The 15381-nt window shown below is 44.9% G+C and overlaps 1 protein-coding gene across 2 annotated transcripts in view; it reads right to left on the bottom strand.

Annotated features, from left to right (window-relative positions):
• dennd2b (DENN domain containing 2B) overlaps positions 1-15381 on the bottom strand; it is a 57939-nt gene that overhangs the window by 30271 nt on the left and 12287 nt on the right. For both annotated transcript variants that reach the window (XM_036543607.1, XM_036543608.1), the window contains exons 2-3: positions 7718-7822; positions 780-2051 (exon numbers count right to left, since the gene is read on the bottom strand). In XM_036543607.1, the coding sequence (XP_036399500.1) occupies positions 780-2051; positions 7718-7791 (1346 nt within the window). In that variant the 5' untranslated portion in view covers positions 7792-7822. The remainder of the gene's footprint in view (positions 1-779; positions 2052-7717; positions 7823-15381) is intronic.

Raw genomic sequence — 15381 nt, forward strand, 5'->3', positions numbered from 1 at the left:
ATTAACATACCTAACACAAAAAGAGTAGCTGCATTGAACTCACATGTAACCATATTCAGGTTTCAACTGCAAGTATAAGACGGTTCATAACAAGAGGGGGGACTATAACCCAGTCCGGGACTACACAAATACATGAAACATCAGACTGAGTGTTTATGTCTGTATCTGACGCTAAACAGAAAAAGAATAGGGACTAAGTCAGTTTTCATAAAATTACAGAGTCTGTAAAGTCTTGTGTCTTACAGTAAAACCGCTTGGAAGGAGAGGCCTGTAATTCACGCGTTGAAAAAACATCAACAAGGCAAACGACCTTGACCCATGAACCTTGCCCTTCGCTACACTCTCAGAGCATGTTTGATATGCCCCACAGTCCAAGCAAAATAAATCATCTGCCTGCTTTAGGAACTCTCATAAGGGAACAAAACAAATTCACAGGCCACTGTTTTTTTTAAAGCAGATAGATGTACTTTGTTTTGTCTGGCAGCTAAATAAATCTGTGTCCCTTTCCCCGTGTTATGATTTTCCCGCACAGCGAATTATGTCTAGTGGGCTCCCAGGACTCACTGCTCATTCTTTCACAGTTTGAAAATGTAAGGGTCAATGTGAAAACCGCATGCCATCCATGGGGCTCTCTCCACGAAGGTGAATGGACATAGGGACAGTCACACAGCATGATTGGGGGATGTAATCAAGTAGTTCCTGCCACTTTCTGGTCATTCCCCGACACTAACGAATCTGAACCTGATGAAACTGAATGCATAATCAGAGGCCCATCTCACCTGTCCAGGACCTTTGCGCTGAGGTTTCCCTCCTTCTGGTTTCCCTCTTTCTGGTTCCGCGTGGTGGGCGGTGCCGGGGTGGAGGGCAACGGCGGCGGGGACTCGGACGGACTGCCGGGAGGTAGACCATTGCTCGGCGATGCAGCCTTTTGGCTCCTGTTGGCCTCGTACTCGAAGGTGCGCTTGGGCTTGGGCACGGGATTGACTGGGGTGATCCGCGGGCTCTCTGGGGAGGACAGCTCGGGGCTGCCTGGTGGGGCGGCGCTCGCGCCAACCCTCTGCTTCAGTTTGGGGAGCCTCTCTGACCCCAGATCAGGCTCAGTGGTGACCGAGCTGACGCTGCCTCTCTTGCCGACGCATATGGCGTCCACGTCCCCGAGCCCGGCTATGGTGAAGGACCTGTGCCGGATTCTGTCCGGCGCGTAGCAGCTGCTGGGGAACTGCGGCGGGGCCTGCGACGGGCTCTCCTTCAGCGCCTGCTCGATCTTTTGTATCCGGTTGAGGACGGCAGAGGTCTCCTTGCGGGGGGAGAGGGAGCGCAGCAGGAGGCCCGCGGTCTCAGCCTTGTTGGGCCTCCGGTCAAAGCGGCCCGAGGCCTCGCGGTCGGAGGCTACCGCCGCCTCGTCCTCCTCCGTCTCTGGGTAGGAGCACTCGGAGAAGGCAGTGCTCATCCTTCGCGCGCCCTTGAAGTCGAAGGCCTTCTCGCTGCAGGGCGAGGGCAGGAGGCCGGGGTCGCCCAGGGGCCTCTTGTCCAGGCACAGGCTCATCCTAGGCAGCGACACCCTCCGGCACTCCCATTCGGAGATCCTCTTCCGGATGGCAGTGGACGGGGGGCAGGCTCCGGCACGGCCGAGAGAGAGGCTGCGCTGGTGGTGGGTGTGGTTGGAGGCGGGGCCCAGAGAGAGCGTGCTCCTGCCCAGCTGAGGGACGCTCACTCCATCCCTGGCGGGGGCGCCCTCCTGCCGGTTCTCCTTCTGCTCCTGACCGCCGCCACCACCACCGTCCCCGGCCGGCTTGTAGACAGAGAGCTTGTTGTCCAGGCAGCTGATGCTCCTGGCCTTGAGGAGGCAGCTCTGGGAGTCAAAGTCCGAGGACAGGGAGGCCCCGCTGCGTAGGCTGGCGCTCTTATTGGTCCAATTCCTCAGGCTCCGGAGCTTTCCGCTGCTGGCCCTGGCGTAACCACTCTGATTGCAGGGTTCCTCGCTGTCGCTCAGAGGGCGAGAGAGACCTTTCGCCACAGAAAGGATGGGAGGTGGAGATGCTGACTGGCACCTGGAAGAATACCAGAGGAACCAATCAGAATCTTTCCTATGGCATGTAATGGAGGCATTTGTTTGTTCTCAAGTCCGGAAAAAAAAAATTCACACGGTCAATTTTACAGCTAGAAAAGGAATCAAACGTTTAGCTCTGCACTGAGTGTGTCTCTCAACCTTGCTGACTGCACAATGAGAACACCGGCATGAAATAACGGGAGGTACCTCAGGTATGTGCTGACTGCTAGCTGATTAATCACTGCTCAAGCAATGAAAAAAGAACACACCCTTTGAAGTAGTGGGAAGGAGAAAAAAAATACTGTAAAAACTGGATTTCTTCTTTTTTCCAATAATAACCACCATGAAAATGTTGACCACTGATGTAAAATAATCAGTGGGCAGTGCTTCAGAAATCTGTCATATCTTTGGCAGAATCCAGTTAGCAATCCCCGGCCAAAGCAAACAAAAGTTTGCATGTGCGGACTTTTCCACGTTACCAAAATGATTCGGACAGGCTCCACGTGGACCCCACACGCAGAGTCGCGTCCACCCAGAGGGCGGTGAAAGAGGGAGGTGAAACAGCCTTACCTTTCTGTCACGAGACCGAGGTGAGCGGTGGTCCCACAGCTCACTCTCCCCCTCCCCGAGGCACTGGTCAGAGGGCTTTTTTGAGTTTGTGCTCTCTCGCGCTAACGGCCTGGCTGAAAGTGTGACAGCGGCTCAGTGTCCCAAGCCTCCTTCTTCGTGGCCACTGCCTCACTGTTCAATCTGCACTGACGTTGCTTTCTGCTGAGCAATGGGATTACGGACTCTGCTGACCTCATCGCTCACTTCCACAGAAAAACAACAGGGCTTTCCCACTGATTTCCCAGCCTCTGCTCTGGATTTCAGGAAGTGTAGCTCACTTGGTCTGGCACCCTTGTTTTGTCGGGAGATCTGATGTCACCAATGGGTGGGTAGCAATAACATGCAAGAACTGGGAGCAGAGTGAGACTGTGATACTACACACTGCAGGTTAGGACAGATCATGCCACACCTCTGTTTGATGGAGTGGCCATTGGGGGGGGTTGGTGCTGTACTTGCACCTGGGAACCTGCAGGCCTTGTGTGGGAAGATCGGCATCATGGGAAAACATCCCTTCTCTTACTTTCACATGATCTGGCACCCCGAGGCAGCACGCCATGAACGAAGTGTCTGAATTTAATTGTGTGCCTGCAAGCCAAAACACACACTGAATCAACAGCCGTCACAGAACCTTAGAACCCGAGGCAGCACAGACAGCGTGCTGACATACCATGAGGATATCTATTCCTCAACAGGTGGTTGTCTGACAATCACACACTTTAATTCTGCATGTACCACCAGTTTTGAATGAACTCACAGGACACAGAAGTGACTGGGAGAACCGACACAAGCCCTTGACTACGGTTCTCCAGCGACAAGTAAAGCAATGGGCTTTGCCAGCTCATTTACAGTAGAGTGCTTGTAAAGCGATCTCTCTCTGTCATTAAATAAATGGAGCGCAAACTACCACCACAGCCATGATTGTGGAACAGCGCAGCTGGCAGGTAGCGTGCTGTATCATTAAGAACACCTATTTTGGTGTTATAAATCTGCTATTAGGGAAAGAAATGGCTCTGCTCTGTGTCATTAACTGAGCCATAAACCAACAGCAATAAATCTCACTGCTGAGGTCCCAAGCAGACAATCACAGCAGACAAAAATGGGGGAAAGAGGTTTCAGCACAGTTTCAGGTTCTATAATAATGCAACAACTCATAGTCTTGCTATCGGACCTTAAATGGGCCGATGCTTTCTGCAATCAAATTTACTTTACGAGCCATGGGGGGATTTTTAGGAGAGACTGGGTGGAGATAACACTCCGACAGAAGAGCTAACAAACCAGAGAATGCTTTGGTCTTCTTGAATATGCCCAGGACTTACATACCATTGTATATGTCGGAAGCGGGTCAAACGTATCGTAAATGATTGGAATCTCAAACGGCATTTGTTTTTGGTTTATGTGCCGTGATGGCATAAGGGGGAGCTGACAGACTGGAATCATTACACGAGTCCGGTGTCACCGCCTCCAACGATAACCATCCTCCTGTCTTACGGAAACGCAAATCTCCGCTTCCATCGTTTTCTGTAGCTTAGCAAAGACGCCCACTTCCAAAAGGTTGTGGTTCTCCCTTGTAAAATTCAATTACATCTAAATGGAAACACATGCAACATAGCTTGATGTGTGCTTAATGCAAAGGCACAGAGGACATGACCACTTTAATGTGGGAGAAAATAGTAACAGGACGAATGGCCGTTAGTGGGTTTATATCTCCGTGTTCTTCATAATTGTTCTGTTCTGCAGCCAAACAATGCATTTCAGATTGATCTGAACTGTTCCTCACCCCTGTATCACATTAGAATGTATTCATTTTAATCATATTTGGTCTGTTTCCATTCCATACCTACAATGCTCAATGACCATTCTTTCCACTGAACATGGGTGCTCTGCACTTTTCGATTGTGAAACTCCACATCTGTGGAAGATAACTCTGAAGTAAAGTTTTCAATTGGAAACAGACTGCAATCCTGTAGTCTTAATCAACATGGCACATCAATTGGGTTTTCTGTTGTTTGTTGGTTTTCTATGTTTTTTTTTTTCTAAAGCAGCAGCTCAGATTCAAACGCCATGAGCAAAACTGAAAACAATCCATCGCTACCCATCCTGGGTTAGATTTATGCGTCAAAGCATGCCAAAGGCAAAAATACTCTCCCATCATCCAAACACTGTAGAGCAATGCATACCAAGATGATCTTTTCCTCTTGGGCCGCAGGGATACTTGGCTGAAAAGGCCTTTGTGAGATCTCAGTTCTGATCAGGCCCTATAAACGTGGACTGGTCACTAAATGGACCCATTCATCACTGACAAACACTGGAGGGCTGCTGTATAATTTAAGCATGACTGCAGACTTACTAATGAGTAGGGCTAAAATGACCTCTCCTGAATGGAGAAACATATTTCTTATCTCCATGACGATAGGAGAGATGACGGTCAATAAACCAGGAAAAATGAAAGATTCTGTTCTTCAGAATGGAATGAACTAATCCATACAGCCTCAAAAAGGTAAAAATAGTCAAAATAGTAGCCATAATAGTCACAATAGTAATAAAACAGTAATGACAACCACAATGATAATGATAGTAATAATGATAATAAAGGCAGGAAGAAGACATTTCATCAGGATGTTGTCTGAAAGGTAACTGAAATTCTGCGATGGCGGAGCAGCCCTGAAGAACAAGCTGCTAGCACCATTAACGTGGAACCATTTTAAGTGGCTACCAACCCTGTGCGACACATCAGTGCAGCTCCCACCCGACTCCTTGTTTTACGATCTTACCCAAATCTGAATTCAATCTGCCGTAGAATAACAGAACGTGTTTAAAAATACCCCCTGGGCACGCCTCAACCATGATGACTCCACCAGCCATAAAAACGAGTGGGCCTGACATCGGTATTCAGCTCCTGCGAGTGCCTTTACACCAAAAGAAAAACAACAAGTGCTGCTGGACCGGGTTTGGGTTGGTGGGCTGAGTGCTGTGGCCTTCTGGGCCGGGCCAGCAAAAACAAACCCCAGCTCCGGCGCTGCGGAATCTCAGATGCTTCGGCCACACATGGGCCACGCAGGGTGCCAATCACGGCTGGGCTCTCCCAGGAGCTCACGGGCATGTCCGCCACAGGCCATTTCCCGTTTGCCGACCACGCCAACAGACACAGAGGTGGTGGAGGTTCCAGTTACCAGGATCAAAAGATAGACATCCCAGAAAAAAGGAGGACCCACTAACGATCCACTCTAGCCTGCCCTCCCTCTCCATGGGACACCCTCCACCCTAGACACCAGCTCTGGCTCTGGCGCACTCTCTCTCTCTCTCTCTCTCTCTCTCATTTCTTTTCCCTTTCTATTTCTTTATGCCATCTCTTTCCTGTTTTATAATCTATTTAGGGAGGTTTGCTCTTAGAGGAGCTTTTCTATTAAAAGAATCAGCAAGAATCTGCAGAGAACCTTCCCCTCCCCTTTTCAATGGTTCTCTCAACAGCACTACTCCCTTGCCAGGAAGAGTGCTGATCTACTCACAATAATAATTTTTCCTTTTTCAAGAGACTTGGGGAGGTAACTATGTGATTGTCATTTTGTATTTAATGTGTCAATCCCAAGGTCCCTTTTTAATTTTTTTGGTCAGCAGGGTAATAATCAACAATTTTTCAACCACAGCAATATCTGCACTAACTTCAATACATTCACTACAATACATTTGATACATTCAATACATATGCCACCAGAACAGATTTGATGACTTAGCTCCTTCTCATACAACTTTTAGACAGCTGGAAGGCCCCTTTCACTTTTCCAAGGCAACCCCATTTAACTTCACAGAGATGCTGAGAGTAAGATTCTATTACGTTACATAAACAGCCCCTATATGATTGATAAGATGTGCTGATTCCAGTCAAAATAGGTTGCAGGTTTTGGATGTCTGAAACAGGAAACTTGTTGGATGTTGGAATCAGAAAAAGTTCTTCTCCTTTTGTGGCCCTTGATACTTCACTACTTCTCAAACTTTTTACAGGCAACACATATGTATATGTATGCCTGTGAAGGAAACTTCAGTAAAAGGACAGTTCCCTAGAAGTAAATGTGGAAAGCTTTCATCAAGAGGCAGAGTTTCCCTTTTTCCTACATCAGGCAAATGTAATCTCTGCGTCCAATAACTAAAACAAATCTCAGACCAGCACAGGAAGAGTTTATGTTTAAATGGGGCCCTACTCTGGAACAAAAAAAGCCAACTCATGAAAGCATTCATATCTTTCCCTTAATCTATCATTGGTTTCCTTTTCAAAAGTAGACACTCAGTGCCTATGACAGTACATACTGCAGTGCACCATGGGTATTTGTCAATACATTTGTGGATGTAGATGTAAAGAATTCGGACAGTGTCTGCTGAATATGAGGTAAAACTGTAAGAGGTTATCAAGGTGTTCCATGCATGATTTCAAGATTCTGTACAAGCGACTGTAGTACAGTCAGGAAACCAAGGATCATCAAAAACCATATCGGCCACAGTGATCATCTCATTTCAGTGGTGCTGTCATTTTAATGTACTATTTATATTTTGTCTTGACTTTGTTTTATTTAATGACTGTTTTCATTGTTTGATAGCTGTTTTAACTATGTTTTAAAACTAGCTTTTCGTTTACTATTGTTATATTTGTAGCTCTTACATTTATCTTATTTATGAAAAGCACCTTATTGTACTGTATTGTCATTGTTACAGACATTGGCAAAACCACGAGCCATCCCTTCAATTTTGCAATGGGATTACACTAAACGTGCACAGAGGAGACGGCAACAAACCTGCTCCGCCCACGGATTCATACAGCGCAGCGCAAGAGTAGGAACCACTAATCAGATGTCTCCATTTGCTTACTGTTTGTCTCCCCAGCGTCTCATCACCAGCGGACAATATCAAAGCACAACAACAAAGCGACTGTGAAAACCACCAGCTTTCTGCACCTGAGAGCAAATCGTTCAGGACTAATGGACTTCGCGTGGAACAACAGTCGTTGACGGTGATGTCACCCACCTTGTGACAACAGCGCTTCATCCAGCCAATAGAAACACCGCTCACCTGTCCGGAATGTCCTGGGGTGCTTTACTCCCTCTGGCTCTGGGTGCAGTCTTGCCGCTCTTGTTGGCCGTCATCGTCTCCTTTGCCAAAGGACGTCCCGCTCACCTGATCGACAGGCAAACAAAGTACAAGATGACGTCTTCAAGAACTACCACCCCTTTTTAATAACTATCGTGACCAAATGCATCTCCCTTCCAGCCATCTCTATCAAGCCAAATACAGTGACTACTGATTCATTTACTATAAAGTACACTCCCTTGGTCTAGGGAGGAGATGGCAAACACATTTCAAACATGGCGTTTCTGTTGCAGCTGATATACCTGGGCTTTCTCTTCAGTAACCTGGACCCCAGCCTATTAACATGTTCCACTCCAAATATCTACTTCAGGTCGTTGGGTCCTAACTTCAAAACAACAGATTAGATGTCCTACTTGATTCATCACAAACCACACAACAACACACTCAACATGTACAACACCTGCGGGCCAACTCATGGTCATACCAAAAAGATGACAAGTGTTTCATATCCAACTGCCCAAATCCACACCATAATTCAGAAATCTTCACGGTCACATTCAAATTAAATATGCAGTATGCATTTTGACAAAACAATAAACACCATGTGTAGAACACTCTGACATGGATAAATCAAAGCCCAATTAAGCCCTTCTGTGTGTATTAAGCATTGAAGTTTTCTTGTATAACATAATAAGAAATGACAAATGGAAACCAAGCATGCACTAAGATTACATTACAGTTTACATTTAAACGTAGCTCTTGGATCGTTGGAAATAAATAGGTAAATCTGCCTAGTAAATATTTAGCCAAAAACATGGTAAACATAACTTAACCCCAAGGCCATATCAGATATTAAAGGCATGACTTTGGTGAATTCCAAACAGAGGCAGCACACACATAAATCAACAGCAACAGAAGGCATCTGGGCTGACACACAAAACCAAACCATGCTTGCAGATCCGCTTTTCCTGCAAGCTTAAGAATGGGAAATAAGTCTCTGCAGGTAATTTCAGGTAAATACGAGGTCTGAGAACATGATACAAGATCCATCTATTGCCACAGGAAATGGAAATACTTCAAGTTTTTCATAGCTGTAAGACAGGGACATGGAGCTATAGAGGTGCACAATTTTCCAATCACAACCTATTAATCGAAGACCACTGAACATTTTTAGAGTGGGTTGAAAAAAGCTACATAGCACAGTACAAGCTGTAAGTATCACGTAGCATAAAATTTCATGAAACAAATGATGCAAGTAGCCTTGTAGTGACTTGTTGAGGAGAGTGAGAAAAAAAAATCCCCTCGCACTTTCCAGGCCGGACTGTTTGTATGAATCTGTTTCTGCGTGGACAGGGCAGCCAAGATTAACAGTGAGAGGTCGCACTGTTGCTTCAGAGTGGGTTGATGACTCTTTTTCCCATGAACACACGCACCTAGAGGACTGTGAAACTGCCTGGCCGTGTTGTAATTGTAGATATCATTTTCACAAGCTGCAACCAAGAGAACCAAGGTTTCTGTGCTCAACACTCATAAGTCCCTAAGTAAATACTGTGTGATCCTGTGGGAACCCCCCTTCCTCCAAAAGGCCTGACCTAGATATACTGCCTTAATGAAGATTCATCTATATGTGAGGCCTTGTTATATGATCAATATTTAGAAGATGAATATTTCAACTTCCACATTGCTGTCATCAATCTAACTATTTTAATAGGAATATGCATCTGAAAGCAGCTTTTTGAAGGAATTTCCTTCTGCGCCCATTTCACATTAAATTGCCACATAAAATTCTTTTCATTTTTATGATAATGACTGCAGTCATAGTAAGAGGAAAATTTTTACATATAAGGTAATGGGCTTTGTAAGGGGGAAAGACTTCCCTATGGGCTCCCTGCCATCCAATTAAACCTTGCGCTGCCTACATTGTCCCGGGTGCTTAGTGTATGCCATGCATCACTCCCAAAACGAGCTATTCAAAAGTCATTCCATCGCTTCCTCCTATTCTCCAAGACATCTTTATAAGTAATTTCTGCTTGATCAGGTCCATGTGCTTTTTCACTTGGTTGTGGTCCCCCCCTCCTAGACAAAGAATATCCACTTCCCCACAGAATCGTGGGAAATGTGAAGCCTCTGGATTAAACACCTCCCTTTCTTTCATTTTTTCCTTAAAAAAAGAAAAAGAAAGAGATCCACGGTATATTTCGGTTTACCCGGAGGTCAGCACAAATCTCGGAGATCAGAAAGGGCGGGGGGGGGGGGGGGGGGGGGGGGGGGGCGGCCACTTTTGGCCCAAGAAAACTGCTTGTTTACAGGAAGCTGTTGTCTGAAGGAGCTGGGTGAACTAGCTGCAAAGCCGAGCTCCAGAGAGATGGACGAGGAGAGAGAGAGAGACCGCATTCCTTCTGTCAGCGATTTCCTGTTTCGGAGGACTGCGAGGACGTAGATCTCCATTTCAATCCAAACGTCAGGAATGTCCTACTCTGCCAGCTTCTTTTCCAACCCATCCCGAGGGTTTTTTGAATGCAGGGAGGAGAGCAGTCAAGCTGCTTGTGGCCAAAGGTCAAACTCCTTCAAATCTGCAGCCAGCACCACTGTCATTTTACATATGAGAGACAGCTTTGGTAGTTATTATCATAGGACAAGGTGCTTTCCTGTCTCACATACCTATCACTACCAGATCTGGGCATGTGTACTGTTTGTAGGTGACTCATTCCGTTGCCTAAGATATGGAAATTAATACCTCAGGGAATAGTGCTGGTAATATGGCAAAATATTACAGTAATAATGAAGCAATGAAAAGAAAATCAGGGACTCAAACCAATTCAAAACAGACTGGATTTTTAAACAAGGAATTGCAAATGAAAGACAGTAACCACAAGACACTGAGACACTCACATTCGGGGAGCCAATATTGGGAAACAAGCATGGGACCGCAACAAATTCACAGACATTGCCGCTATGACCAGATTAATTAATCAGAGTGCTGTGGCTTTTTCCAGCATGGTGAATATTTTCACTGCAATGCTGAAAGATGCACAGCTGCAAAAATAAACCCCTCTGTGCTTGAAAAAAGAGAATTAAATCTGCCATAAAACTTGGCAAACAAATATGTTTAAAAAAACATACCAAGCAGGGCACATAATCCTCACATCTGTATTCAATTCTGATTGGCCTTGTTTATTAGATCAGAAATTAGTTTTCTGACTTTATGGGTCTACAGCCATTCCTGTTCAGCTTTGCCCAAGTAAAAGGGAAGGGTTAAAGGCTGACAGAAAATATCCTTCAGGTCAAGAGGTGTGAAAACGCTGCTTACAACAGCCAGTGTGAAATTCCGAGTTATGATGACACATCCCCAGAAAAGTCCATTTTGCATACCCAAGGACTGACAGCACAATTTCGTCCCCCCAGTGCATTCAGCTCTGCCCTTTACAATAGCTTTAATCAGGCTGAGGGACCCCTGGAATCTCCAGCCAACAATGCCTTGATTCTCAGCGGACGGTTAATACCAGGAACTGAAGGCACCGACTGGAATTGAGTATTGGTTCAATATGTGCGCAGAGCTACACTGGACGCCTGGCATGGTGACAGAAGAGAGCTGGCAACCACCTCCTCTTTCAGCTGTGGCCTCAGATCGTCCAGTCACGCTGAGTTTACATGAGCGATAAAGTCCACAAGGATGAACTGCACTACAAACATACACTCTGGACGGGTAAAGCTGAGAAGTGTCCCTTCACCAGTGTCTTAAGAGCTGTTGCAGACAAGAGCGAAACTTGCTGTTCTCAAATCCATAACAAAAGGTGCACTTTTGGAAAAGACTAATGTCGCTACTTCTTTCTTGAACAATAGAATCCACTTGAAACAACTGGTAACAGCCACAGGACTGAAAACAGCAGGAGAAGAACTGGTGTTACAGGACCCAGGGGAGATCGGGTGTACTTACACCTATACTTTCTTCATTGTGCCTGCAGCATTTTTGGCAGCCTAACATTCTCAAATTGATTCTTTCAGCATGAAGATATTGGAGTCATGGTGGCAGTTGGGAGGAATTCCTTAACACCCTCCTCACTTAAAATACATCAATACAGATTTGAAAACCCAGGGACAGATGTCCATTATTTAACAAGTAGTCTGGGTATGGAGCAACTTAAGTGCCTATGTTTATACACTGGATCAAATACAAATCCTGTGCTGCTTTCGTATTGTTAATTATGTGAGCCACCTTGGCAATATTCATAATTGTGACATTCATTAAACCCCAGCAGGTGAAAATCAGAGAAGCTTAGGGAAAACACCTGGAGAGCTCCATTCATTCACTGAGAGCTCAGCTCTGGATCCTATCACAGTGGGAAGGGGTTTAATGTGGGTTTCCCAGTGATGAAACCTCATGGAGCTTCTCTGGAAAACGGAAGAGGTCATACACAATAGTGATTTTTTTATGACAGACTGGAACACGATGCTGGGTTCGGAAAACAGCCTGCCGACCTGCATGCTTATCAGTGTGGGCAGCCTCTGGGACATGTCACTCACACCAAGAATGATGTCATTGCACTCCCTAGCTTTCGTTCCTTCTTTGGCCTGGTCTCTCAAACAAACACACACACACACACACACACACACACACACACACACACACACACATACATTCAATGCTCATCTGCTCTCTCCCACTCACACACTCACTCATGACCACTAGGCAGCTGTGCTGAGAAGTGATGACTGGATCCCTGAGGATTCAGGGTTAAATCCAGCATGGCGTACATGGCTGTGTCATCTACATGCATCACTCCAATCTAAACAAGCTGTGGGCCAACAATCTCTATAATACCATGGCATACCTGCCATACTTCCTGCACAGTACCATTGAACAGCAAAATTATGTTATTACAATAATCCCAGAGAGCGAAAAGCCCCTAGCTTTAAAACTAGCCTCCGGTCATTAATCATTGTACGCAACACAAGTCACCATAAATGAGAGTAGCTGCCAAGCTAATGACTGACAATATTGTATTGCAAAGTAAGCCCTCACACCCTGCAGAATAATCACACTGACACCATCTCATCAAAGAGGTAAGTGAAACATAAGCCAGTCACACTGAGAATTTCAATTATAACTTAACCAACAGGATCTATTGTTTGCAAGCAGCAAAGACAGGCAATAAGAAGTACCGATGTCTTTGCTAAAAGCAACACCAGGACACATTTTTTGTGTCAGTACACTGTCAGTCCTTTCATATCAAGTACACTATTTCAAGACAATGTATTTTTTAATAGCACTAATTAGTTATACATACCTAATCAAGAAAATTCTGTTCAGAAACCACTCTGAAAGTGATCCCGATGATAACAATCATTATGGTTAATATAATTATCTTTGTGGTGTGACCAGCGTCTTTTGCTTGACTGATGTATTTTATCATTACACTGTAGCTACATTGTTATCAATGTCAGTTTGAGCAGGGGAAAGCCTGGAAGTGATATGGCTCCTGTAAAGTTTGGGGTGGGGGTACATTCAAGACACACAGCCTGGCCCAAATCTTATCCTTGCAAACTTCACAGGAACCAAAGGTCCCTTTTTGTCAGATAGCCGTGTCAGCTGGATTAGACAGCAAACCTATGTATATAAGAATTCCACTCTAGAATCCTGGATGAAATTTAATTTACACTTCGGTGTAAAAAATATTCAGCACTAATAGGCCTACAAGCACACACAAAAAATGTTTATAGAAATAAAGATCTTACAAAAACTCCTGCCTGCCAGCAAGATAAATGAATGTATTTCTTAATTTGAGAGCAAAACATCAGTTGCTTACCATGGGATAACAAGATATGTTTTTACAATGATCCTAACAAGCAAAAGCAAAGTCAGAGCTTTAATCCGAGCTTCACTTCTTTTCATCCTTAATCTGATCATAACAGAAACAGGCCTGAGGGAAACTTCTCAGAGAGATAATGGCTTCAAAGTACACAATACATATTTCAGCTGTGGCATAGCCAACTTTGACAAAGTACAGGAAATGAAATATCTATCAGAACAATTAATTGGAACAGAAATAACATCCTTGTCCTGCATTTTACACAAGATCAGATCACAGGAATCTTGGAAAAGACAACCTATCACACCTGAAATATCTGAAATTCACATGTGTGTGTCTGTAATCAGTTTATGTACACATTATTAACTAGTGTTTGGGTTGTGGCAGACTTAATATAAGCTGTTCTCTCAAACAGAGTCCAGTGATGTCATCGCAAGTAGAAGCAGATTTTAGGCACACAAAGACTTGCTGCATTCACCAAAGCGTTTCTCTCAAAAGGGAAAAAGATAATATTACTTCAGCTCCAACAATCCCTTTCACCTCATGCTATATTTAGCCTTTTTTTCACCTTCATTATCTCCCATGTGCCTCTTGGCCATCCAGCATGCACAGGGCATCCACGCTTTGCTTTGTGCGGCTCCACCCATGGACTCCCAGGTAAAACAGAAATTCAAATGAACTAACCACACTACTCTTCTCATTGTTGAATGAGCAAGTTTTCACAGGAATACCTGCTGTAACATTCTTTCCAGCGAGAAGGGGGACGGTGTCACTGTGTTTTTCCGCTTGTCTCCAGTGCATAGTGAGAACCATGCCTAAGGCCTGTGAAGCAAATGGTGTTTTTTTTCCTCCTTTTCCTCCATTCACACACCCTGGTAGCGCTGAAGTGCTTTATTAATGGGGCTCAGGTTGAGACAAGGGCCCCTCTCTCTGTGCCTGTCTAATGGGCCGTAACCTGAGAGTCAAACCGCCTCAACAATGAGCACGGTCTCTTAGACTGAGACCAATGGATTTCCAATGTGGCAGAAACCAACAACAGACAATGGCATATTTCAGATTGGAGTCATAGTAACACTCATACTTATGAGGGTGGTTTCAAAAGCTTGAGACCACGTAAATGTGCTCCTTCCATGCAATGAAACATGCTTGTTACAGTAATACCAGCAATCTCTGTGTCCAAAATCAGTTCAACTTACCCTGCTTATATCCTGTCTGACTTGACTGTCAGCAGGGCATGCTCATTACTTCCTCGTGTGTTCCTTTTGAACCAACATTCCTCATTCAATTTGTGTCATTATTGGTTCTATTATTTGTATGTATAATTTTTCTTACAACTATTACATTCTTACAACTCCCAATATGTAACTTGAGCCCTCTGACCAAGAGACAGCGCCAGATGAAAAGCACACTGTGTTCAGAGTCCTTGAGAAAGCAACAGCTTAAAAGTTAGCTTGATATCTGTAGGTGAAAGTATGTTATCAGAATAACCAGTACACCCCCTAGCCCCTTGATATCTTCACTGTATGGAATGTACACAGGTCAACGTGATGCCAGAGGTCCCTGACCTTCATCGACCCTCACTGGGTGACTGACAGGCGACCAGAACAACAAACCACTGTCAGGAATGCACTAATATTTGCCCTGTCTATCAAGCAGTGCATTCGACACACTGGGAAAAGTCCAACAGACATGCTGAATAAACCAAATTAACTGGGAGGGGGCGGGGGGATATCATCTTGCATTAGGATCTATAAATAGCACTGCTTACAAACGTCTCCAGAGATAAATCCCAGATAAATTGATAAATAATTAAATTAACTGGAACTCTGTTACGGC

The sequence above is a fragment of the Megalops cyprinoides genome, chromosome 13, assembly GCF_013368585.1.
Source record: "Megalops cyprinoides isolate fMegCyp1 chromosome 13, fMegCyp1.pri, whole genome shotgun sequence".
NCBI lineage: Eukaryota > Metazoa > Chordata > Actinopteri > Elopiformes > Megalopidae > Megalops > Megalops cyprinoides.